A 25,380-nucleotide genomic window follows, 5' to 3' on the forward strand; every position below is an offset into this window, starting at 1 on the left:
GGCCGAGTTAGACTCTGTCTGGTTGAGGTAGTCCTAAAGGGCTTGTAAGATCACTCTAGTTGTTCTGTAAGAGGTGACTTTTATCTGCACCAGTTGCTGTCTTATTTTCCTGTTCGCTTAGTGGTTAAGTGGAGTGTGTGTTCCTTATATTAAAGAATGTACTTAAGAGCCCATAATTTTCCCATCCTCTTGTGTTGCGGGCTAGTAAGCATGGTTCGTCCTGTGATCCTGCAGGGATCCCTTTTGCTTCCTGTGTTTAGTGCCCATTCTCCACATCCTGCTTCCTGCAGGAGCTGTTTTCCCCACTGTCTCTCTGAGTTTTGCATATACAAAGTGCTCTAAGCCAGCCACTTCCAGTGCATACCATATGCCCTAGTCGCACGTTCAAGGAAAGGCCTGCAGATCCTATTTTTTTTCCTTTACTGGCTTCTACCCAGGAATTGAAGGAATCCGTTCCATTGATCAGAAGCCAAATATGTAGTTTCCCTTTGGGCCCAGTACATCACAAGCTGAAGACCTTTACTTGACAAGTGATACTCGCTGGTGCTCATCGGCATGCAGAGCAGACGCTCTGTAGACCATATGTTTACTAGCAGGCGAGTGCTTTTGGACAGACCGCCTGCTGCATGGCTGACCGGTGAAGATGCTACCTCAGGACCTAGGAACACCCACCGTGAGGAGCCAGTGAAGCCATCCTTGACCTGCCACTCTGCTCAAGAGAATAGCATGCTGCCTTAGGAACAAGAATAAGTGATCGGAGAAGTTGATCCACTAGTCAAGATCAGTACTCTAATTGTGAGGAAGAGGAGTCTACTCATTCCAGCTGGTTCTGTTGCTAACTTTCATCAGGACAGACGCACAGGATTCAGTCCAAGTCAGCCCAGTGCCCCACCTTGCAGTGTAACCATGACACTCATTCCTGGAGTGTTCACACAACCAGTCTTGTGTAGTAGATTATTGTCGAGGGGCCTGTTAGTTGCAGCCAATAAAAAAATACAGTAACTCTGAAGTTTTTTCAAGGGCCACTAAACAGCCGAAACACCTGGATTCCCTATCCTATCAATTTGGGTGGTTAACTTGATCTACACCAACCAGCGGTATGAGACAATCCTATGGATTATGTTTACATAGAGGCACACACCATAACCTCACATAGCTTTCAGAGCTGCTAGTTAGGAGAGTCCATTTCTTAAGCGCTTCTATCCTAGGACTCCCTGTAGCTTGTTCTCCATTGAAGCTCACCGACTCTGAATAGATTTTAAATCCATCATATCACTTTGGATCTGTTATTGTTCCTGCCTGAATGTCGTTGATATTCCATTAAAATGAACTAATAGTGTTCTATTTACTATTTAATGCTCTCAGACCATGAGTGTCTAGCAAGCTGTTTTCTAAAACGTTCTGTGCTAATCAATACAATCAATGGTAGAATGTGTTCGACTGACAATAGCAGTTTGGAAAGTTGAAAGATATGGGGCTGTTTGAGGTCTGTTGCTGTTGTTTACCCATTGATTGGATACTTTTTTCCCCTTCTATTAAAAATATGCCGGGCTATTGCCCCAGACTGGCAACTAAAGCTACAGGGTAAACCCTCCACTCACTACCAAAGAGCCTGAACCGAAAGTACTCTTAAAAAAAAAATACAAAAAAAAAATAACTTTAAACGTATTTCAGTTAGGTTTTGTCCCAAAGGATAGTACTGGGTTATGGTTGGTGTGTCAGTCCAGTAATAGCTATGCGCTTCAAGTTTGCTCTTTTTCTAAAATGTATTAAACGCATGCTTAATTCAAAAGGCATACCTCTATCTTTGAAAACTGTACTTTTATATTGTTTCTGAGCCTACAACCCTAAAGGATTAACTTGAGTATGTTGCTGACACTCAGCTACCACTTGAAATTCAAAGAAACTCAGGGCTTCTGGGCAAAACCTTGCCAACGGCAATCCAGAGCCAGAGGGTTATATAAGTGAGAGTAGGGAAGGGGCTCTGAGCATATATTCCTCCTTTTCAAAGGTGTGTATTCCGGTCAGCAGGGTAATTCCTTATTTAAATCCAGCACAATACAAGTTGATTTGAGTGAGAATCGTTCTTTTTATTCACCACTTGATTAAATCCATTTCACTCATTATACATTTTTCACAGAATACCTTGTTAAGGAAGAGAATAGCCAACTTGTGTTTCACTCTGTGTGGCGGGTAGAGCCAGGGCTTTCTCAAGGCTATTCATATCGTTCCAGCAAACATTGTCTCAACGTTTAGTTTGTACATTTCCAAGATTGTAACGGAACATTGTTTTTTAACATCCAAATTTCAATGATAGTCTCACGTCGAGTCCCCGGTTGAATTTTTCAACCGGCTGAATCCTTCAACCAGGGACTCGACGTGAGATGTTTGCTGGGACAATATTACTAGCCTTGAGAAAGCCCTGGCTCTACCCGCCAAACAGGGCGAAACACGTGTCGGCTTTTCTCTTTCCTTAACAGCATATTCTATGAAAAATATATATTGAGTGAAATTGATTTAATCAAGTGCTGAATGAAATGAACTATTCTCACTCAAATCAACTTGTATTGTGCTGATTTAAATAAGGAATTACCCTACTTCTACTGACCGGAATACACACCTTTAAAAAGGAGGACCATACGCTCACAACTCCTTCTTTACTTGCTTTTTCGAGGCTGAAAAGGTCCTGAGTCTTGAGCAAATTTCCTCAAGCAATCTAGAGATTCATATCCAGAATCAGGATCTCTGGGTTGTCTTCTTTACTTTAACATACGTGAGAGTACCAAATACCTGCCACTGCCCAGTACGGCACCCACCACAGGTTCTGGGGAAAAAGTCTTGAGAGTAAACATATGTTCTGACAGTAAGCTTCAACAAACCCAGGCCTCACAGTAAATCTACATTCTGATGGTAACCTTGGACAAGCCAAGGCTGACTTTAAAGGCAAGTTCTTGTGGTAACTCATTGAAAAGCCCAGGTCTGACAGTAAACCTAGGTCCTGACGGTAACCCTGCGTATCCCCAAGCCTGACAGTAAACCTTGGTCCGGACATTAACCCTAGACGAGGCTAGGCCTGACAGTAAACCTAGGTCCTGATGTTAACCCTGGACTAGCCCAGACTGGGCAGTAAATCTGGGTCCTGACGTCAACCCTGGTCAAGCCAAGGCCTGATGGTAAATGTAGTTCCTTACGTCAACCCTGGACCAGCCAAGCCCTGACAGTAAATGGAAGTCTTGACGGAAACCCTGGTCAAGCCCAGGCCTGACAGTAAACCTAGGTCTTGATGTTAACCCTGGACCAGCCCAGGCCTGACAGTACACCTAGGTCCTCACGGTAACACTGGACAAGAGTAGGCCTGACTGACTGACTGAACTATTTTTAGAGCGCTCTTATGCTGAGGCGTCTTGGCGCTGTAGGACGAAAAGAGAGGTGTAGGCTTAGGGCAGTGCGAATAGCCAGGTCTTCAAGGCCTTTCTGAACTTTGTTATGCTCATTTCGGAATGAAGTGCAGATGGTAAACTGTTCTAGAGCTTGGGTATTTGATGGGAAAAGGATCTGCCACCCCAGCGGACTCTCTTGGTCCTAGGGATATGTAGCAGATTTTGGGAGCTAGATCTGAGTGAGCGCTCAGGTACATATGGAAGAAGAAGGTTGGAAAGCTGCTTGGATATCTGCCCATTGAGGGATTTGTGAGCCAGGCACATAACCTTGAATTGGATTCTGCGCCTAACTCGCAGCCAGTGGAGTTCACGAATTGCTTTGGAGGTAGAGTGTCGTTTAGGGAGATTAAGCAAGACTCTGGCCGCAGCATTCTGAATTGACTGGAGTTTGTCAAGTTGTTTTTCTCCTGCGCCAATGTACAGGGCATTGCAATAATCTACCTTGGACATAATCAGTGCTTCCACTACCGTTTTCCTCAGGGCGAATGGGATGTAGGGCAGGATTTTACTAGGGACCTTCAGTGTGAAGAAGCAAGCTGAGGTGACCTGGCTGATTTGGGCGGTACAGATAAGGTCCTTATCCATTATGAATCCTAGGTTTCTAACCTTGTTGGCAGGAACAGGGCAGGTGCCTGCCTCTGGGGGCCACCAGAGATCATTCCAGATGGAGGGTTTATGGCCGAATTCGATCACCTCCGTCTTTTCTGTGTTTAACTTGAGGAAGTGATCGTTCATCCACTTCTTTATGTCTGACAGACAGTTCTTAAAACTCGTGGCGGAAGCTTCCACCGTCTGTGCAAGTGAGACTGCCAGTTGGGTGTCGTCAGCGTAGGAAACTAGGTGCAGGCCATGGGATTTTATCAATGCAGCCAGACGGGTGATGTAGAGATTAAAAAGGGTTGGTGATAGGGCCGATCCCTGAGGAACTCCACAGGGTGGGAAGAACTCGTCCGACTGGAGGCCATCCCAGTAAATTAGGTGGGTGCGTGCCTCAAGGAAGGACTTGAGTAGGTTTAGGGCTGTGTGTGAGATACCTAACACCTTGAGTCTGTTTATAAGGACATTATGGTTGACGGTATCAAACGCCACTGTGAGATCCAAAAGGATCAGTGCGACTCTGCCTCCCTGACGTATGTTCTCCGAGGCTATTATTAGAGCTGTCTCGGTTGAATGACAGGCCCTAAAACCATGATGTGTAGGATCTAGTAGATGGCTGTCCTCCAGGTGTTTGGTTAGCTCCTTGTTCATTGCACTTTCCAGAATTTTGGTGGGAAGGGGTAAGCACGATATTGGGTGGTAGTGTTTTGCTTGACTGACAGTAAACCATGTGGACCAGCTAAGGCCTGACAGTAAATGTAGGTTCTGACAGTAGCCGTGGACAGTAAGCCTAGGTCCTCAGGGTAACACTGGACAAGACTAGACATGACAGTAACCCTAGGTCCACAGGGTAACACTGGACAAGACTAGACCCGACAGTAATCCTGGACCAGCCGTAATCATGGATCGGCCCGACTGAAAGCAAACCTAGGTCCTAATGGTCACCCTGGACAAACTCAGGCCTGACATTAAAACTGTGGAAGATATTTCAATCTGAGAGAATGTTCCTTATTGGACCACTAGGGGATCCCTCGTTGGAAATGTCTTTGCCCTGCACATGATAATGGAGTCTTCCTTCCCATGCTTTTGATCCTGTCTCTCCTCCTCAGTGCAGTGGCTTCAAAGGACACTGGTACTTAGTACCTTATCCATCAGAAGAGGCTCATCATTGCACCCATTACTGACTAGCATCCCTAGACCCCAGAAATATGAGAGCTCGTTGAGTGGTCCGGTGCCCCCATCAGTGGTACCCTCTCCTCCCTCTGGGCCTCCGGTGTTGATTACCACCAACTTTTCCAAGTATGGTGGTGGTTGGGAAGAGGGAATGCAGGTGCCCATGGGGTAGAAGAAAGTCCACTATCTTTGGTTCTCCTGTGCTAACACTCAACTGAAGATGACTTGGTATTGCTTGCAATAAAATCCCTCTGGTCAGCCGTATGTGATCAGAGTGATTCTTGCTACAATAATATTCATGTACATTTGGTATCTGCGCCCTTTTTTGGGATCCTGCATTCTTTTTTTTTTTTAAAACGAGCGAAAAACACCCATCAAGTAAATATTTAAAAAACAAGGTTATCAAATCAAAATATTGAAAATGCAGAGAGAATATTTTTCTTTGCTTTTTACCTGTTAATGGAATAGAAATGACATTTAAAAAATAAGAAACTGTCAGTTAGAAAAAAATGCTCCCTGATAAATCTTTAGTGATACCTCTTGATGTAGTCTCTCTGTTGTTCTATTGCAGTGTCTGTGTGACTCTAAGGATTTGTTCTCAATAAGATCACTATTATTTGTAGGACTGTTTCATCTCCCAACTCATTGTGCTCCTCGGTGGATGTTCTAATGTTGGACCTCATTGGGATTGCCCTGCTTCGAGTGAATGTAATACTGTTTCTTTGGTGGCACTTGCATCATTGGCCTTCAGAGTTAGGTCCAGGTCCCCAGTTGACCATTGTTTACGGTACATTCCTCACAAAGGCCAGGAGGCTCGTGCCCAGACTCACTGCCTTTTGTAATCTATCAATTGCAACCGCCTCTGGTGCAGATTGATGAATCCTTGATGAAAATCCGAGCTGAATCCTTGTTGTTGAGGTCTGACAAATCTTCAGCCTATGTCACTCTTCCCTTTTCCTATTAAAATCGTGTATACCGTCGTTGATGCCTAACTGTTGGCACTTCTGGTAGAACATGGTACTCACCATTCTTCCTAGTCAAGTTTCCAAGTACTTCATCATACACAAGCAATCCTTGTTTCTGTTCAGGAGGGATTGGCTCTATTAGTTTATGGGGCAGCTCTGTTTCTTTCCTCCTATTGGACCTCCCTACTACTTTGATGGAGTGTTTCAGACAGTTCTTTCATGCCTTAACGCTGTTGGCATTTTTGACACTGCGCTATGTCGCTTCCGTCCCTCCAATTGTTAGCAAGCCTTTGTGTTTCTTAGCCGTACCTTATATTTGTGTTGTTTCTTTAGCAAAACCTAAACAAACTTTTGGCCACCCATGCAGATGATACCAATTGATTATCCGCCCAGAGATCACTCCTGTTCTTACCTGAGATTCCACATGCATGACAGAAGCCATCACCTGGATAAAGTCAAACTCCCAAACAATTAACAGGGAAAAGCGAGCTACTAAAAGTGGAGGAAGATCCGTGAATTTGATCCAGTACATGGCTCACCATCTGGGGAGAAATCCTCTTGTCCCCCTCCCTGTCACTACAGTTAGAGACCTTGGTTTATGTATTGACCATTTAGTCTTACTTAGCTCAAATTAGCTAGGTCTTAGCATCTTGCTTAGTCTGTCTGCATAAAATCACTGCATTTCTGCCTTTTACTGCTGCTCAGCTAGTGGTCAGTCTATTAGTTTATTCCACCTTGACGACTTCAACTGACTTCATTTCGGTTTACCAGCTTCTTCAGTGATCAGACTACAGAGGATTCCATATGCTGCTGCTTGGTAAATCTTTGTTATTCTGTGACATATGCACACCTCTCTGCTGCGATCGGTGCTTCATTTTATACAGAGTTGAAAGCATAACATCTTTAAAGGTCTGTGTTGGGTCCATTGTGATTTTTAGCAGTCAGGACCTCTTTGTTTGCAAGTTAAATTTATTTTACTATAGTTAAGCTGTTGCTTAACATCCTCATTTCAACTACTTCTTGATATTCCAAAAATTAGGAAGATTAGGTGGAATGGCTGCTCCTTCGTGTACCTTGGAGCCAAGTACTGGAATCAGCTACCTGCCACCTTAGGTAGAAGACCACCTGGCCTTCCTTAAGCCACTGAAAACTCTGCTCTTATCGTCTGTACTACCTCATTCACTTACTAGCTTTCATCTTCCTGTAGCGTGGGGATACCCTCTTGGGTGGCAGAAACAGTCTTATTTTATTTTATTTATTTTATAACACTTGTAAGGCGCACAGCTACCCACAAAGGGTTTCCCGGTGCCGGACCAGCAAAACACAAAACACAACTGGATAGAGAACAGTCAAAGCACTTATTTGTCGAACAACCAGGTTTTTACGCTTTTTCTGAATTTCATATAGCTTTCCTCCTTGCGAATATGAATGGGCAATGTGTTCCACAGAGTTGGGCCCAAATAGGAAAAGGATCTCCCGCCTATTCTAGCCCGTTTGAACCTCGGCACCGCAAAGTTCGCAGCTGTGCATGAACGAAGACTGCGATTGGGGAGGTAGGGCTTAGCAAGGTCCTGTAGGTATTTGGGGGCAGTGCCAGCTTTAATTTTAAACAAGTAGTTCAGGGTTTTAAAGCGAATCCGGTTTTCAACTCTGAGCCAATGCAGGTCCCTAAGATGTTTGGTGATCCTAGCGGATCTAGGGATTCTGCAAAGCAGTCTGGCAGCAGCGTTTTGCACCAGTTGCAGACGTCTTATTACTGCTTTGTTTGAGCCCAGGTACAAGATGTTACCGTAATCAAGCCGAGATGTCACTAAGGCATTGACTACGGTCTTCTGGGTAGTAGATGGTAACATCCAGACAATTTTGCGTAGCCATTTAAGAATGGTAAAACATATGCCTGCCACTTTGTTGGCTTGCTGAGTCATAGATAGACTGTCATCTACGATGACCCCAAGGTTTCTAACCTGAGAGGCTGGAGGTGGAAGTTTACCTAATGATGATGGCCAATGGGGATCACTCCAGAGATCTTTACTATTCCCTAAGAGGAGGACCTCTGTTTTCTCCCCATTTAATTTAAGTTGGTTAGCTGACATCCAACTAAATATTTCCTGAAGGCCTATTTTTAATGCAGATGGAGCAGACGAGTCAGATTTGGAGAGCGAGAATAGGATTTGAGAATCATCTGCATAGGTCATTAAAATAAGACCAACATTTTCTGCCAGATTGGCCAATGGTCGTAGGTACAAATTAAAAAACAAAGGGCTCAGGATCGATCCCTGTGGCACACCATGAGGAGAGTGGAATACCTGAGAGCATGCTTCCGAAGAGGAGATGTGGAAAGTGCGGAGGGATAAGTATGATCTAATCCACTCCAGTGCTTTGCCTTCGACACCATTCTCCCCCAGCCTGCCAAGCAGTATGGAGTGAGAAATGGTGTCGAAGGCCGCACTTAGATCCAACAAGACCAATGCTACCGTTTGGCCCTCATCCATGAGCTCCCTGATCTTTTCTGTGACCCCGAGCAGGGCCGTCTCGGTGGAATAACCACTCCTAAATCCAGATTGGGACGAATGAAGAAGCTCGTTATTTTCCACATAAGTTGAAAGTGCCTTATGGATGTGCCTCTCTAAAATTTTAGAAAAGGCAGGCAGTAATGAAATTGGACGAATATTGGCCAATATCATAGGGTCTGCGGCCGGCTTTTTAAGTAGAGGACTGACCATAGCATGTTTCCATAGAGCAGGAACTGTGGCCTGCTCTATGGAGGCGTTCAGTATCTCTGCTATGGAAGTCATGGCAGAGTCCTCCAATTGACTTATGATACTGATAGGAATGGGGTCACGTGGGGAACCCGATTTGATCGATTTTAATAATTCCTTCAGTGTATCCAGATCAATGGGAGGCCAGGCTTCAAGATGACAATTTCCTCTGGGGACTTGGGGGATGTTATCTTGCTTGTGTGTGATCGTGCTGTCCCTTTTGATATTAGAGACAATGTTCTCAATCTTTTCGGTGAAAAAAGATGCCAAGTCCTGGCACTGCTGGGTATTGAGAGGGGTAGGCTCCGCTCTTGAGTTCTCACCAGCCAACTCTTTTACAGTATTATACAGTCTTCTAATTCACAATTCACTTATTGCTCCCTAAACCCTCCTTCTCATTCAAAAAAGAGCATGAAATGAAAGGAACAAGAAAGCTTTTGAAGCTATTCAGAGCCACATAAAAGAAAACACGCAGCCACCTTAATTTGCCCATGGACCTCGAGAATCACAGCCTTCAGCACAGTGACTCTCCATCGTTTTTTTGTTTTTACACCTCTGTGAGAAGTATCCATGAACACATGGATTTGTTCTTTCTTCCATTTCTTTGCTTTAATGTTCTATATTTTACTCATTTCCTGGGTATATTTTCTTAGATGCAGGTGTTCGAATCCTCCTGATCTTTCTTCAAATGGAGCCCATTTTCTCTCTGGCTTGTGCTCAGAATAGGAGTCTGTGGTTATTGTTTCTGTTTACTCGCTAATGTGGACTTTTAGGGATGTTTTCTGAGGAAAGGTTGTATTTTCTGTCTAGCGCCTTTGAGAGTTGCCTGGCTTCCACACTTCCATTGTGAGTCAGGGCGGGAAGATGACCTAATTCAGATACCTGAAACTGACACCTAAGCTGCTTCACCGCCATTTCACATGGCCCTTGAAGTCGAAATCAAAAGTTGATGTTGATTGTAGCCCATGGTGGAGACACCGGACTCCTGAAGAACAGTCTTTAGGACTTGACATTGAAGGGATGTTCTTGATTTTGATAGGATGTTATTGACTTCAGAAGTGTATCCTCAGCTAAATACCTCTGCCATGGTGCCCTAAAGGGATAGGCTCCTGCCACAAACGCAGACCTGGGTGAAAGATCCTTAGTAGCAAAGCCCTTCCTTTCTTGGCACTGGAGCATGTCCAAGAAGTTGTCTGCTCTACATGCTCTTCTTTCCTAGTGGGCCATCCTAGGCCGACAGGGGGTTCCAAACACTCCAGGGACTGTGGGTCTCGTGCACAAATGAAGACCTTTAGCCCGCCTCCTCTACGCCTACAAGCACAGCTGCATATAGGATCTCTTAGTATTAGCAACACAATCCCTGAGGTGAGCAGTACATGTTCCAGTCCATTTTTTTGGATATCATCTCGATGATAACAATCAATTTTGAGAACAGAAAGGTGACCATTTGTGTTTTCCAGAACATTTCAGTCCTACCTGCTCTGTAGTGCTTTCTGTTATGAAGATGGGCAAGAAAACTAGCATTATGTGTTGCATTACTCCTCTTGCCTCTCATTTAGTATGTGCAACCTCATCTCGCTCTTCTGTCTTCTATTCTTATTTGGTGTTTCTTATTACAATGTTGGGTAGATTCTTGTTGCTTCCAGTGATGGTTTCTGGTTACTCCTTGACCTGGTTGTCTCATGTGAATGTTTATGTCCTTACTAATTGTTTTAGCCTCGTGTAACTGCATGAAAATGTCTTGACCCAGTCTCTCTGTACTCTGTTCCTCAGATGGCCAAGGTGATGGAAGGGGACCACAAAACAACCCTTCTGGTCCCGGTTATCACCAGCGAGCCTCTTCTATGAACAGGAAGCTGGTGAGACAGGCAAGCCAAGAGCATTTGACGTCCCAGCAGCCAGGAACAGAGGGTCATCTGCTCCATGGTGTGAGTACTCAATGCGGTTTTCTGTGTTAAAAAATGTGTGATGTTTAGCATAACAACAGGACATGTTTCAGTGGTTTTATAGCTGTATCTAACTAGAACTATAACTGTAGCTATAACTAGAGGACTAGTGTGAATGCAGTTTGTGAGCGAGCAGAACACAAAGTTTGTTGTGTCTTACTGTTTTGTCCAGCAGAGCCCACAATTTGTGTCTTAATACGCGGTCTTTAGCACATCATTTCCATATTCATATTTCATTGATGGAACAGGTCAGGCAGTCAAAGCATTCTTTGGCTTTGTATGTTTTTGCACAGTTTATTTCATGTGATCTTCATTTAGGACAGTGTTGGTAAAACATGTTTTTTATTTGTGCTCTAAGAGGAAGGAGAGGACGAATGGGTGGAAGGTCCAATAATCGGACTCTTAGGGGTCTATTATGATGGCGGGCGGGCCATCGCCCCGCGAAATGGGACCGCCCGCTAAAGGAGCGGCGGTCCCGCACGGGCAATTAAAATGCACCCGCCACACTGGCGGGTGCATCCCACATTTTTTGCATTGAGGCGTGCGGTGACAGCACCCACCGCAGTACAAAAAAGCGGTACAAAAAGGGGTGGTGATGGATGGAGCATCTGAATCAATCAAACACTCACACCCAGTCAAAAGATCTGGGTTTAATCCATCACCGTTCTTTAGCCCACTCTGCCACCCCAGTTCAGACATGGCTATATACAAATCAGTCTGACCCTTTGCCTCATGGGAACAGTCCAGCATGCCAGAAACCGGTCCTCGGAAGCTTGTTTCCGGTCCCGGGAAGACATGGCTTGGCAGTTCGGGCTGGACTGTTCCCATTAGGCACGGGGTCAGACTGATTTGCATAAAGCCATGTCTGAACTGGGGTGGCAGAGTGAGCTAAAGAACGGTGATGGATTAAACCCAGATCTTTTGACTGGGTGTGAGTGTTTGATTGATTCAGATGCTCCGTCCATCACCACCCCCTTTTGTACTGCTTTTGGCCGCCGAAAGTGTGGCAGGGTATGCTCAGACGTGAGTCCCTTGCTCACTTTGCCACTGGATTCAAGCAAGCCGGGCTGAAGACGGCTGGAATGCCAGAAACCGGTCCTCGGAAGCTTGTTTCCGGTCCAGGGAAGACATGGCTTGGCAGTTCGGGCTGGACTGTTCCCATGAAGCACAGGGTCAGACTGATTTGCATATAGCCATGTCTGAACTGGGGTGGCAGAGTGGGCTAAAGAACGGTGATGGATTAAACCCAGATCTTTTGACTGGGTGTGAGTGTTTGATTGATTCAGATGCTCCGTCCATCACCTCCCCCCTTTCGTACCGCAGTACAAAAAAGGCATTTGTGTATTTGGATGCACAACATGGCAGGCACTGCGCGTTGCCTGCCACGTCGGCCCTGCAAATACAGGGGATACTATAGGTACCCCCCGTGTGCTCCCAGACCCCACCAACATCCTGGGGGCCCCCAACGGGCCCCTAACTATGGAATCGGCATGCCTTTCTCTGGCGGCAACACCACAACGGAAAGGCTGCTTCCCACTGGCATCGTAATATGGTAGACACTGCCACCATATGCAACCCTTTTCTGCCCGGTCGACCTGCCGACCGGGCAGAAAAGCGGCGGAAGGTCTTCTTGTCCGCCACAGTCTACCCGCCATCATAATATGGCGGGGGGAATTGGGAGGCAGGCGGGGGATGCTGTAGAGCAGATCGCCACCGCCATGCGGGCGGTGGCGATCTGCCCTACATCATAATAGACCTCTTAGTGTCCAGGGTGTGCCTCATTGTGATGATCGTAATGTGACAGAACATTCCTGAGCTCTATAATACAAAATATACTTTTCTAAACACCCACACCACCTTTAATCATTGAATTTAATTTCATTCTCAATTGAGCCAGGTACAAAAGCTGCTGATGAGAATTTTCTTATTAGAAAGTGCCCACCTCTGCATCTGTGATTACATGCCGAATGTCAAACTATGCACTTATCTAAAAAGGTAGAGAACTTCCAATATGATGCCAGCTAAAGAGATGGATTTAATCACAAAGGTATTGCAACCTGTCTTTAGTACCTCAAGTTGGTACATTTAACAAATTAAGCTGTTGGGAGATTCGGTTCTTCCTACAGTAGATGCGGACAATGCTGACAGTAATTGCTTACATAACTTATCATATGCAAATATTTGCTCTAGGTAAAAATATATATGTTGATATTGATGTGAAAAAGTGAGTACAGCTATGTAGGTACATCTTCCTAAGGTTCTGTGATTTGTCATAAATAATATATGTATGACCTTTGTCTAATCTCTCCAAATCATAACAATCAATACATATAACCCGTGACAATATACACAAACCTCACATTGGCATTGTTATTTATTAAACAAGAGAAATAGCTAACATCTGTTAAAGACTTCTAGGCCCAGATTCCTTGCCTTAGAATTATCCTCAGGCGTCAGACTTGACCCGTAAAGATTTTTTGAGCAGTATCCCGCTAACCGTAGGTGACGTTGTTCGGCTCCACCTGGCATCATTGGCTTCGTATGCCCTGTTTGCAGTACCTATATAGGCACCACCTTAGCATGCTGACGTCAGTGCTTTTCTTTCCGCGCTAGTCAGCGCAGATCTGGAGCTACCTCTTAGTCATTTTTTGACTAGGTTTTTTCAATGCTTTGCCAAAATCTTTTTGGGGGATTGTCTCTTGGTGTGGCAGGAATGTCATCCAAGAAGGTCAGCTTATAGCCCTGCGGCGCCTGTCACAGACAGATGTCGGTGATGGACGTGAACCTTGTATGCCTCTGGTGCCTCGAGTGGGATCATGACCCAAAAACCTGCCCTGACTGCCGCACCATGCACCCAGAGGCATTGATGGACTCATCCCTCAAACTAATCGCAGCTCGACGTGCGATGCCGCAACGATCATGATCCCGGTTGAGAAGAAGGTTCGGAGCCCGAGATCATCACATTCCAAGTCATTCAGCCACTCAGGTAAGTCCAAGAACCACAAGAAGAAGTCAAAGAGTGCTTTGACTTCACCTTGTCTGTTGGCCAACAAGACAAGGGAGTGCCGCCACTTGAGGCCTGGCTCTGTAGTTGAGCCAGTGCATGGGTCGAGTCTGCATTTACCCAAGTTTCCAGGAGCTGTGGCGGGCGTCACCCAATTGAGGGAGTTTTATGAGGATATGCACCTCATTGTTGGGCGGCCCATTTCCTCCAACGTGCTATTGGGTTCTGTAGGTTTGGGAGGGTCCTACTAATTCCACGCTGGAGGCTCAGTCACCAGTCTGCCCCAAGAATCCACAGATGGATCCGGATTGGTGGTGGTCATACCACCTTGACCTTCTCAGGCTCTGATCCCGAGGCCAAAGATCCCAGTTCCACCAGTGCCCACTGGCAGCACCAGCTTCATTCTCACTATTGAATCTGTCAAAGAGCCGAAGGGGAGTCATCTGATGCCGGCTCTGGAGCCGACTGAAGCCATGTCTTCCAGGTTGGAGCCTGAGCCCTATTCTTATTGGCTAGGACTTGAGGAGGATTGGGAGGCATGGCTGGACCCAGAGGAATACAAACCTTTTGAGGAACAAATGAACTTGTGTGCGAGTCTGGGTGAAACCAGTGGACTTGTTACTTCTCCAGACAACAACATGCTTTTTCCCCCTACTGTGGCCACAGAGGAGGGCACTACATTTGCAATGATGGAGCGGAGAGCGGTCGAGGTCATGGACCTTAGCTTGCCCTTGGTGGCAGTAAAGACTAAGGTCTTGACGGAAGTGCTTCACTCAGGAGTGTACCCCTCAGAACCGCTTTCAATGAAGCAATTACTGATGGCTTGCGTTCGACTTGGTCCAAGCCCAACACAGGGGCTCCTGTCAATAGGACTATTGCCCACTGCCACCTCACTGCTTCAGGGCATCCAAATCTTGTCACCCAACACCCTACCCTGGAGAGCTTAGTGGTCCAAGCCTCCATGTTCCATGTAAATCCTGGTGCATTACCCACTGCATCCCTGGGCAGGGAATCCAAGAGGCTGGCGAATCTTGGGAAGAAGCCGTTTTTTTCTGCCGGCCTGGCACTGCGGTTTGTGGGATACGGTTGCACAGGTGCTGCCAATAGTCCCGGAGGAGGCCTGGGCCATGCTCACCCAGGCCGTTACCGATGGGTGGGATGCAGCAAAGTTCACCATCTGTTGTGGACTAGACACCACTAACTCCCTAGGCTGTGAGGTTTGGTCGACAGTGGCCCTGCGCGGCCTGCCTGGTTGAGGATGACAGGCTTTTCTGAGGATATTCAGTTCTCACTCATGGACATGCCCTTTGAAGGCTCCTGTCTCTTCAGAAACAAGGTAGATTCAGCACTGGAGCGCTTTAAGTACAGTAGGTCTATTGCCAGGTCCTTTTCATTGCCCCTCGTCGCCCTTAATCTGCCTTTCGCTTCTTTTGTGGCCACTGAAATGGCGTGCTCCCGCATCATTATCCGCCCAGCCGCCTAGGCACGCATGCTTTTCAGCCTCTGCGTGACCGCGGATACTCTTAATACTAGCCCCGTGGGTCAGGTCTCCAGCGGTTGGCTCAGACCACCAACCCCCCCTGCAGCTGCAGCCTCGTAACCCTCCTAGTCTGTCTGCTTACCCTCATGAGCATGCAGTGGGCAGCAGGATTCGCCATCAGCTACCCCGCTGGGAGTCCCGAACATTGGACAGCTGGGTTTTGCAGATTGTCCCAAGGGGCTACTCCCTCCCTTGCAGTACTACCCCACCTCCTTGCCACCTACTTATGACAGGCTGATAGAAGACCACCTCTCTCTTCTACGCCAGGAAGTGTCATCTGTTTTGGCCAAAGAAGCCATAGAGTGCTATTGCCAGAAGTAGTTTGCGGTTGCTTTTCCTGCGCCTTTCTAGTGCCAAAGAAGGAAAGAGGCCTTCGCCCTATCCTCGACCTTTGCTCTCTCAATTTCTTCCCCAAGAAGGAGAAATTCAAGATGCTCTCTCTTGCTCAGGTCCTGTGTGTGCTGGAGACTGGAACGTGGTGTTGGACGTGCAGGATGCATATTTTCACATTCCCGTCCTGCCTGCCCACAGGCGTTACCTGGGGTTCACAGTGGGCGATGAGCATTTTTAGTTCGCTGTGCACCAGTGCCCCTTGGGTGTTCACCAAGGTGATAGCGGTGGTTATAGCTCATCTGTAGTGATCAGGGGTGCCATCTCCTATCTCGACAACTTGCTGTTAAAGGCATGCTCGCCCCAGGCTGTTGTCTCCCACCTCGAGACTACCGTAGACCTGCATTCGCTGGGTGTAGGAGGCTGGCATAGTGTATGGTGCACACTTATTTATGTGATGCACCTTGCACTAATCCAGGCAACATTATGATGATTTTAGCAGTCTTTGCTAGCCATAGAAAGTTTTAAAATGGTAGCTGTGGAGAGTAGCCTTCAGGTAGGCTAAATGAAAAAGAACTGCACAGTGTTGCAGCCCATGGAAGACCCATGGTGCACCTATGCCCTGGGTACCTTAGCAATCACTGTGCACCAATGTGGATTTGACATTTTATACTCCAACATCTCCTGCTAAATCACCTTTTCGAGTATCACCAATTGATGACAGGTGGATACAGATTAATTAACCAGTGTCTTACAGTACGGCTCACAACTCAGCAGTAGCAATAAATCATTGTCCAGCCAAAGTCTATTATTTCTACTGCTATCCACGCAAAGGAAAAATGCGACATTCACAAACAATTATACACTCCCCTTTGAGGTTGGGGCTCTAGTGGTTCTTTGGTAGTTCACTATCCCACTCTCTACTGGCTCTAGCGATAGGGGTTATTGGTAACATCCAGGGTACGCGCCACTAGTCCTCCGAGAGTCCAGAGTCTACTCTGACTCTAATTTAAAATCAGTAGTGTTCCAGCGCTACAGCACTAACTTAGCTACAAGTTCCCCTGGGGCTCACTGGCCCAAAACCAGTCTTACCCACACTGGCATGCATGAAATAGCTAGAGTTCCTGAGTGGCCCATCTGTGGACCTGCACTGCGGCTCCAGCTGAGTTCAGGTGAGTTGGCTATACACAGCCCAGGCAGCAGCACTGCTGATGCAGCGTCTCTCACTCGGTGTCACATACATGAAGTGACCGGAGGCTCTTTGTGGCTACTCCTGTGGGTAAATTTTCAATTTGTCTCCCGATGGTGGACGGCTGCGATTATTCTGTCTTGAGTCCCTCACCTGGGTGATGGTGCTCAGGTGCTCTCATAGTGTCCTCACTATGTGGTATTGGTGGTGATGGTTGTATTGGTGGTGGTGGTATTGGTGGTGATGGGGCGGTGGTGGTATTGGTGGTGGTGGTATTGGTGGTATTGGTGGTGGTGGGGGTATTGGTGGTGGTGGTATTGGTTGTCATGGTGTGGTGGTATTGGTGGTATTGGTAGTATTGGTGGTTCTGGTATTGTTGGTGGGAGTGTTGGTGGGAGTATTGGTGGTATTAGTAGTATTAGTATTGGTGGTGATGGAATTGATGGTGGTGGTATTGGTGGTGGTATTGTTATTGGTGGTGGTGGTATTGGTGATGGTATTGGTATTGGTGGTGGTAATGTTATGGGTATTGGTGGTGTTGGTATTGGTATTGGTGGTGGTATTGGTAGTGGTATTAGTATTGGTGGTGGTATTGGTGGTGGTGGTGGGATTGGTGATGGTGGTATTGGTGATGGTGGCATTGGTGGCATTCGAGGTGGTGATATTGGTGGTATTGGTTGTGGTGGTACTGGTGGCAATATTGGTATTGGTGGTGGTGGTATTGGTGGTCGTGGTACTGGTATTAGTGGTGGTATTGGCTGTAATGGTGGAATTTGAGTTGGTGGTGGTCGTGGTATTGGTGGTGATGGTATTGGAGGTGGGGTATTGGTGGTGGTATTGGTGGTTGTGATATTGGTAGTGGTGGTATTGGTGGTGGTGGCATGGGTGGTGGTGGTATTGGTGGTGGTATTTGTGGTGGTGGTATTGGTATTGGAGGTGGTGGTATTGGTGTTATTGGTCGTGTTATTGGTCGTGGTATTGGTGGCATTGGTGGTGGTGCTAGTGGTGGTATTGGTATTGGTGGTGGTTTCTTTTTTGGTTGTGATGGTATTGGTGGTGGTATTGGTGGTGGGCGTGATATTGCTGGTGGTGGTGATATTCTTGGTATTTCTGGTGGTGGTGTTGGTGGTGGTATAGGCAGTGATGGTATTGGCGGTGGTGGTATTGGTGGTATTGGTGGTGGTGGTGATATTGGTGTTGTGGTGGTGGTATTTGTGGTGGTATTGGTATTGGTGGTGATGTATTGGGGTGGTGGGGGTATTGGTGGTGGTATTGGTTTTGGTGGTGGTGGTATTGGTGGTGATGGTGGTGGTATTGGTGGGGCTGTTGTTGTTAACCCCTTTTATGTTCATGACGAGCTCAGCTCGTCATGAAGCAGACTGCTCGTGTGCTGATGACCGAGCTGAGCTCGTCATGACCACACCCGTTTCTATTGACCTTCAGCACAGCAGGGAATTATCTCAAGCAGTCAAGGTGTTAATACAACTTTTGAAAACAACCTGTCATGCTTTTGAAAACAACCTGTCAGGTGGCTTTAGCACAGATGACATGTAACACAGATGTGCTGTTGTCAGCTTCAGCCCAATAGCACAGGATTATGTGCTACCTAGAATTCACATTATTAAATAGCTTATCATTTCTAAATCCATTTTACTTGGGGCTGGTTGAAACAGACACAATAATGCCGGGTTCAAGTGATTGAAAGCAGGCGCCTGTATAACGGGGCGGCCGCTCTGCTTAAAAAAAACACAAACTGTTTCAGCTGAAGCAGCTCATGTCCGGCCTGCAGTAAGAGAAACTCAATAAAGTAAATAGTGCTTACAGACTAAATAACCGGTCCTAAGTAACAACCGAAGTAAAGGGGCCAGTAGCCATGGGAGGTTACAAATGAAGACCAGGCCATACTAAGGATGAACTAACAAGCCTTTTAACAAATCCGAAGGCAGCATTTACGAAAGACATTGACATAAGCCAATGAAAAATATGGGTGGAGAGTGGGTGCGGCTTCTCTTGCATACTCTACTACCCCAGTCTTGCAGAGCGAGCAGCGCATGCGTGCTGCTACTAAGCTTGACCTAAAAGATAGAGCCTTCTGGTTTGCCCAGGGACTTTTTATGATAAGAGAGATGCTATTTCTTTTGTAGATTGTTACTACTATTGTGAGCTGCTGAAGTGCTTACCCGTATAGGTAGCATGCTACTCTGTGCGGGTGTGTCTCTGGAAGAGTGTTGCCTTTGTTTGTAGCCTATGTTGGAATTGTTTACATGTTGTGTGTGATAGAACAGACAGGTTCTCTTGTCTTGGGACACCACACATAAAGGCGTGGATGCCTGATGGGTGTAAGACAGATTTAGACCCATTTAATAATGGGATTAAGGTTTTTTTTCTCATGCATTTGGGCTTATAAAAGATGCCAGAGCCAATGTTGCTTTCTGAGAGGCATTTTCTTATTTCATATACTGGGAGAGTTTTAAAAAAAATTGGTGCCCTTGAAAAAGAGCTGATGTTACACGTAATTGTTCAAACTTATTTAATGATGAAACATTAGTTGCATGGTTAGTTTATTAATAAAGAAGCTTGACTTTTGTTCTGTTTGTTTTCCAGCCAGGTGTAAAAGGCCCTGACCAGCGAGGACGCTCTGCACCAATTGCTAGAACCAAATCATTGTCGCTGATGCAGCAAGCAAGGTTTGCTGCCCCCAACAACCCTCTGGTTAGGAAGGAGCCTTCTCCATTTGGTGGTGTGGCTGTGGCAAGCGCAAGGCTGGTAAGCACTTTCACTCTGGACATGTATTGTATGTTGTGGCAACGTGATGTGACCCGGTATACTGGTCTGGTAAGGAACTGTATGTTAATCGCTTTTGGCGTGTAACGGTTTGTGAATACAGGTGCTCTGGCATCATATGGAAATGCTACCGGCATGCCATTTAATGCCACTGTATGGTCAGTAGTCAGGCACTGTATCATAAATGCTGCTACTCTAGTGCAGCATCGTAAACATTGCTGACATGATAGGGTCAGTGGTAGAAGTGGATGGGATCTGTTGGGAATGATGCTCCTAATCTTTTTTACTTTACACTAACAGTTCCCATACTTCTTGTGAACTTACCGCCAAGTTAGCTGACCGCACCCCCATTGCACTGGTCATAGTCCCCATACCTTTCTGAATGCACTGAAACCTCTGACTGTGGTAAATGTTGCAGGTGTGGCATAATGTGGCAAATGCCTCAATTGTAAATTTCCCAGTAATGAGTTACATATGGTGAATATTACATTAGAAAACACATGAATTTGTAAGCACAGCGCATTCTACCAGGTGATCCTGATGGCACCTTTCTGGTTCACTGTCAGTGACCTTCCTGTTATCATCCCGCCTCCTTCATGGGGTCTTCATTGACCGGCATAAGTACTGGGTTGGGATCCTGCAGGACTTGTTCCAAAAGATGAATGTATGGAAACGTTCTTTAGAAAATGCAGTTTCCTAAAAGATAATAGTCATTTGACAGCCTATTGCAGACTATATTGGCCAATTTGCGATTATTTTCTTTAAACAGACTTTTATTAGTTTTAAATAATCTCAATATTAAAAAGTGACAAGCAACTCTTTTGCAAACCATATTGAAAGGGATAAGATAAAAGCAGGATAATGTAGCTAAATCGCCTGCAGTCTAGAGATGGTAGAAGCATGACACTGCTTTCACCATTATCCCATCATGCTTTGGCAACTGTAGCGGTTTCAATTCTTTTTGGATTGGAGATTTAGGATCCTGCCTTTTAGTAAATGATGTGCGTGTTGCTTATTTGTGATTTCAATAGACATGCCCCCAGAGGAGGCCTAGGATTAAAGGTAAGAATCTGTTCCCCTCATCACCGGATAACAAGCCCATCCCAAAAATCAGACAGTGGAAAAAAACAACGAAATATCTTGCCTTACCTGAAAAGATTCCTTAAAATGCCCTACCTGGGCATCTGCTCTTGAGGCTCATTTAAGAGGGTATGAACGGAGCAGCAGGCAGCTGGGATGTACTGCTTTCCTACTCTAGCTACTGATGGAGAGTTGTCCAGGGAGATGGCTGCCATGGACCGGCACTGGGGCCCCGGGTTACGGGGGCGATGCCTGTTGGATGGGAGGCGATGCAGCTCTTGTAGACTGCTCAAAGAAGCTGTGGAAGCCTCCAACCTCCTGCATGTTGAAGGAGGGGACGCTTACTTTGCACCTTGGAGAGATACAAATATAGAGCTGTTGGAGCTTGGGGAGAGCTGTTACTGGCTCCTAAGCCGGGCAGAAGGCTGATGAAGTTGCTGCAGCGAACCAGAGCCAAATGTCTGATACCGGTTGAAGCAGTTTTAAGAGGGAAAGTAGGAGAAGCATTGTTCCCCTCGATGTGGAAAAGGCTGCCTCTTCACTTTGTTGCTGCCCTAGAGAATGACGGCCTTGCCCTCTTGCTTGGTGCAGCAGCCTTATTTGGAGATCTCTGATGGCTCTCGCCAGAGTGGAGATGTCTTTCTGCAGCTCACAAGGCCACCAAAGGACTCTAAGCAGCAAGGAAAGAATTAGGACTTACTCTTATCGAGAAGTATGGGCCCAGGGACAGCCATGGAGCAGGCCTCTCCCCTGGCAAATCGTTGCTCGTGGGTGCATTCATGGAACTCCAGGCTGCGTTGCGAAGCATTGATACGAAGGCTACGTAGGGCGAGTTGGAGTTGATCTGTGACAGAAAGGTGAATGCCAAGAAATGCCTTGGCCAGGGGAGGAGCCTAGCCTGCGACCAAGATGGCCGCCTAAACCCTCGGCTCCGCTGGTCCGTCCGCTTCCCTTCCGAGCCGCCACCTATCCTGCAATCTTTCCTGAGTTCCTCTGGTGGTTTCGGACTCGGGAAGCGATGCTGCATCCGACGGTGTGCTCCCCGTCGTGTTCCACGCGGCAGTAGTGGAGAAACGTCCCGGTCTTCTTCCCGGCGATTCAGGACGGCGACCAGGTCTTTGTTCTCGTGGGAGGCCGGCCCCGGCTGGGTTAACAGCGGCCATAGGCGCAGGTCAGAGTTGGCTGGCGGCTAACGGCTGCTGCAACGAGTTTCCTGCAACATTGTGGCATTTGCTCTCCTTCATCTCCGCGCTGACTTGAGACCGCGGATATCAGCGATACTTTTGTATCTCTTCCCCTTGATGCCTTTGTGAGCTTTCACTTTCCGTTCACTTAGGGGACCATTTTGAGCCGAGCGCTCCGTGCTTGCCGCTGCAGACCCGTCTTTCTGCCGAGGGTGCTTGTGACTGCTACCCTTGCACTGCAACATTGTGTATGGTCATTATGGAAGGTGATGCCCTTGTCCCCGAGATCTGGTCGAGCTTGTCGAGGCGCCGAAGGATTGATGTGCCGCTGGAAAGGACTGTCGGCAGAGGGGCTCGAGAATCGCCATACGACTGTAGGCCCCACGTACATGGAGATGTGCCGCTCTCTTCTCCTGAGCTGCCCCAGAGCATCGGAGATATTCTCTGCGCCCTGGCTGCCTTGCGAACGGATATGTGTGCCAAAGCCTGTGATCTGGGAAACCGACTGGATGCCATTGTGCCCGAGCTGCCCCCGGCTGATCGAGCTAGCGTCCATCTGCGGGGCGCTTCGCCACACCTTGGGCCAGTTTGTGGTGAGCTGCCTAGTCGGAGGTACATGGGGGTGTCATTGGCACTGGAACTGGGGACCGCTACGACCCCGTCTGCATTACCTATGGAACGGTATGGGGCTCCTGTAATATCATATCGGCCGGAGAGTTGCAACTGGGCGTCATGTTCTGGACTCTCTTTGGGAACTGCTGGTGGCACTAACTACTGTGGCTGGGGCATGTTGCTGACGCCTCGATGGGTCGCCATTGGAGATTCGCTGCATTGCACTGCTTCTCTCTGTACATTTTTGGATCGCCTGGCATTGGTCTGGTTGGACATTGGTGGTAAGCGCCTTATCCCGTGGTGGTTCCCGAGAATGCCTGCTCAGCGCCTGACTGCTGCTTTGATCCTATATCCTAATGGCGCGATGGATCGAAAGGGACAAGGCTGACTATGTTTCTTCTTTTTAGTTTACTTCTGCTGGATTGATTTGCCGGGACCGTGATAGGTAGATGGGAGAGCCAGGCGTTGGGTCTGTTTTCACTTGGGGTCGGGGGTTTGCTTGCTCTTGACACACTAGTTTGGCCCTCCTCCCGTGTCACAGGTACATCTTTTTCCTCCTTTTCTTTTCTTCTTTATTTCGGGTACTCTTTTTTGGGCGACAGACACACTGCTAGGGGGGGGGGTAGGCCGTAGCCTCTGCATGCGTGTTGGGTGGGGGGTACGGGGGGGGGATTTTCTTTTTGTCAGTTTCAGTATCTATGGGCCTTAATTTTTCTCTTTTTTTCTCGGATTCCTTTCCTTTTCCTTTTTCTCTGGGTCAATGGACTGTGTCGAGTTGGGATGGGTGGCGTCTGGCACGTAACATGCTCTGTGACTATCTCTCCTTTTATGAGGTCCTGGTGCCGCCATTTTGATCCTGTATTATTGCTTGCTCTTTCTTTGCAGGACGTCACCCATGTCCGTATTTAGACGGATTGATTGAACTCTGATCCTTTTTAACGTTTAATGTTTTATTACGCTTCATGAAAATTGTAAAATTAAACCTTCAATTCTCCTTCTTCTCGGTAGTGCACGTAATTCCAGCGTAATTTAACTTGCTTGCATTTTACTTTAGGGCGCTACCGAATTGCCGTATTGCCTGCTACTGTGCTTTCAAATGATGTCGAGGCCGGCCGGAAGGTTGTAGGCCCGTATCTGTTTACTGTTACTGTACAATAAAGGTTTTCAAAAAAAAAAGAAAAAAAAAAAAAAGAAATGCCTTGGCGACTCATCGAAGTTAGTGGTTGAGATGGAAGTGGAACTTTCTACCATTAGGCTCGAGGTCAGTCCACTCTGTCATGTGGCAGGAGGGAAACGTGCAGGTCCTCGAGAACCAGGCCCACTCCGCCAATCTGCAAGTCTTAGGGTTTTCAACCTACCAAGAGGGTGAGAATTTCACCGATTTACTTTCTGATTTTTAGCTCTCCTCTTTTTTCTGGAGTTCAAGCTCCTTTAATTCTTTGGAGGGCTTTTCAATTCCCACTCGAGCTTCTTTGTGGTCATTTGAGCTGTTGCCTGCAAGAAATCTTTCTTCTATAACGGCTGCAAAATTCAAGCAAGGAAAACACAAGAGAGGAGGAGAAACAGTTACAACTGTTTAGAGACTTTGCGAGAGGGAAATGGAAACAGCGGTTTGGTACCCAGTGACACTCCGCGGTACACACAATCAGGGGTATATTTCAGAAGGTGGAAGCTGCTTGAGGCTTCTTGCTTAGGGTCCGAGGTAGAGGCGGTCCTGGGGCGAACTCAGGAGATGGAGGCTTCTCTAGACCTGCAGAAATGATCCGTTTGTTGTGGTGGTTGGTCTGTGTTCGAAATGGTTATAGACAAGATGTAGGAAGGTACATCCTGACTATGGTTGCCCCCAACTTTTTTGCCCTGTGTTTTAGCTGGTTTTTGACATAGTCGACCTGGGATCCTGCCAATCAGGACCCCAGGCCTACTGCTCTCTCTTTAAAATGGATTCCATGTACCCTAGGTGCATTTCCAATTGGTACTGGGCCACCCTATCAGACCCTGTAACTCAGGGCATGGGTGTACCCAGGGCTGCCAGGGGCTGCAGCATGTATTATGCCACCCCTGGCTGGCCTCCTAAATTTGACACAACTGGCTGCATGACAGCTGGGGCAAAGTCGTGTAATCACCCTTTGCTGTAGATATAGTATACCTATATCTAACCCTAAAATGGACACACAGATTCCTATCAGTCACTCCTATGGCAGGCCTTGACAATCCTGAAGGCAGAGTGCTTGGAATCGTGTGAGATGGTGCTCTGGCCTGTCTGCAGCTTGCGGAACCAAGTCCTAATAGCTGTTCCATGATATCGCATACCATATACTCTTAAGTGCATTATAATCCTCGCGGTTAAATGCTATCTTTGGTATTGCTTTATCAAAACATGTCGAGTAAGGTGTCATACGAATTGGAATACTAACCCCTGGCCAATTCTGGCGACGGGGTTAGCATTCCACCCTTCTAGAGGGACACGACATGTATGTAACTGTGAACCCCGGTTAAAGTTAACTGAAGCCTCAGCTCCACAAAATGGATGCTGCCACCACAGACACAAGTCTGACCCCCTGCAGCTGGGAGTCCTTCCAGCGAGGGGAGCCTGGACAAAGGGTTTCCTGTCAGGGGCGGTGCTAGCACCGTCCCAGACATGGTTTTGTGTATCCTGGGTAGGCAGGGCTTTTCAGGAAGGTGACTGCTGAGTGGCACCCCGGTGCTCACTACGCATAGGCCGGTCAGAACCAGTTCCAGGGGCACACCAGCCCCTGGCCTGGGGAAAGTCCGGCATG

General features: G+C 47.1%; 1 protein-coding gene across 3 annotated transcripts in view; it reads left to right on the forward strand.

Annotated features, from left to right (window-relative positions):
• The window catches only part of MAPK15 (mitogen-activated protein kinase 15), a 185,413-nt gene that overhangs the window by 145,586 nt on the left and 14,447 nt on the right, over positions 1-25,380 (forward strand). For all 3 annotated transcript variants that reach the window (XM_086966537.1, XM_086966536.1, XM_086966538.1), the window contains 2 exons: positions 10,708-10,862; positions 19,548-19,709. In XM_086966537.1, the coding sequence (XP_086822663.1) occupies positions 10,708-10,862; positions 19,548-19,709 (317 nt within the window). The remainder of the gene's footprint in view (positions 1-10,707; positions 10,863-19,547; positions 19,710-25,380) is intronic.

The sequence above is a fragment of the Lissotriton vulgaris genome, chromosome 4_1 (genome assembly GCF_964263255.1).
Source record: "Lissotriton vulgaris chromosome 4_1, aLisVul1.2, whole genome shotgun sequence".
NCBI classification, from domain to species: domain Eukaryota; kingdom Metazoa; phylum Chordata; class Amphibia; order Caudata; family Salamandridae; genus Lissotriton; species Lissotriton vulgaris.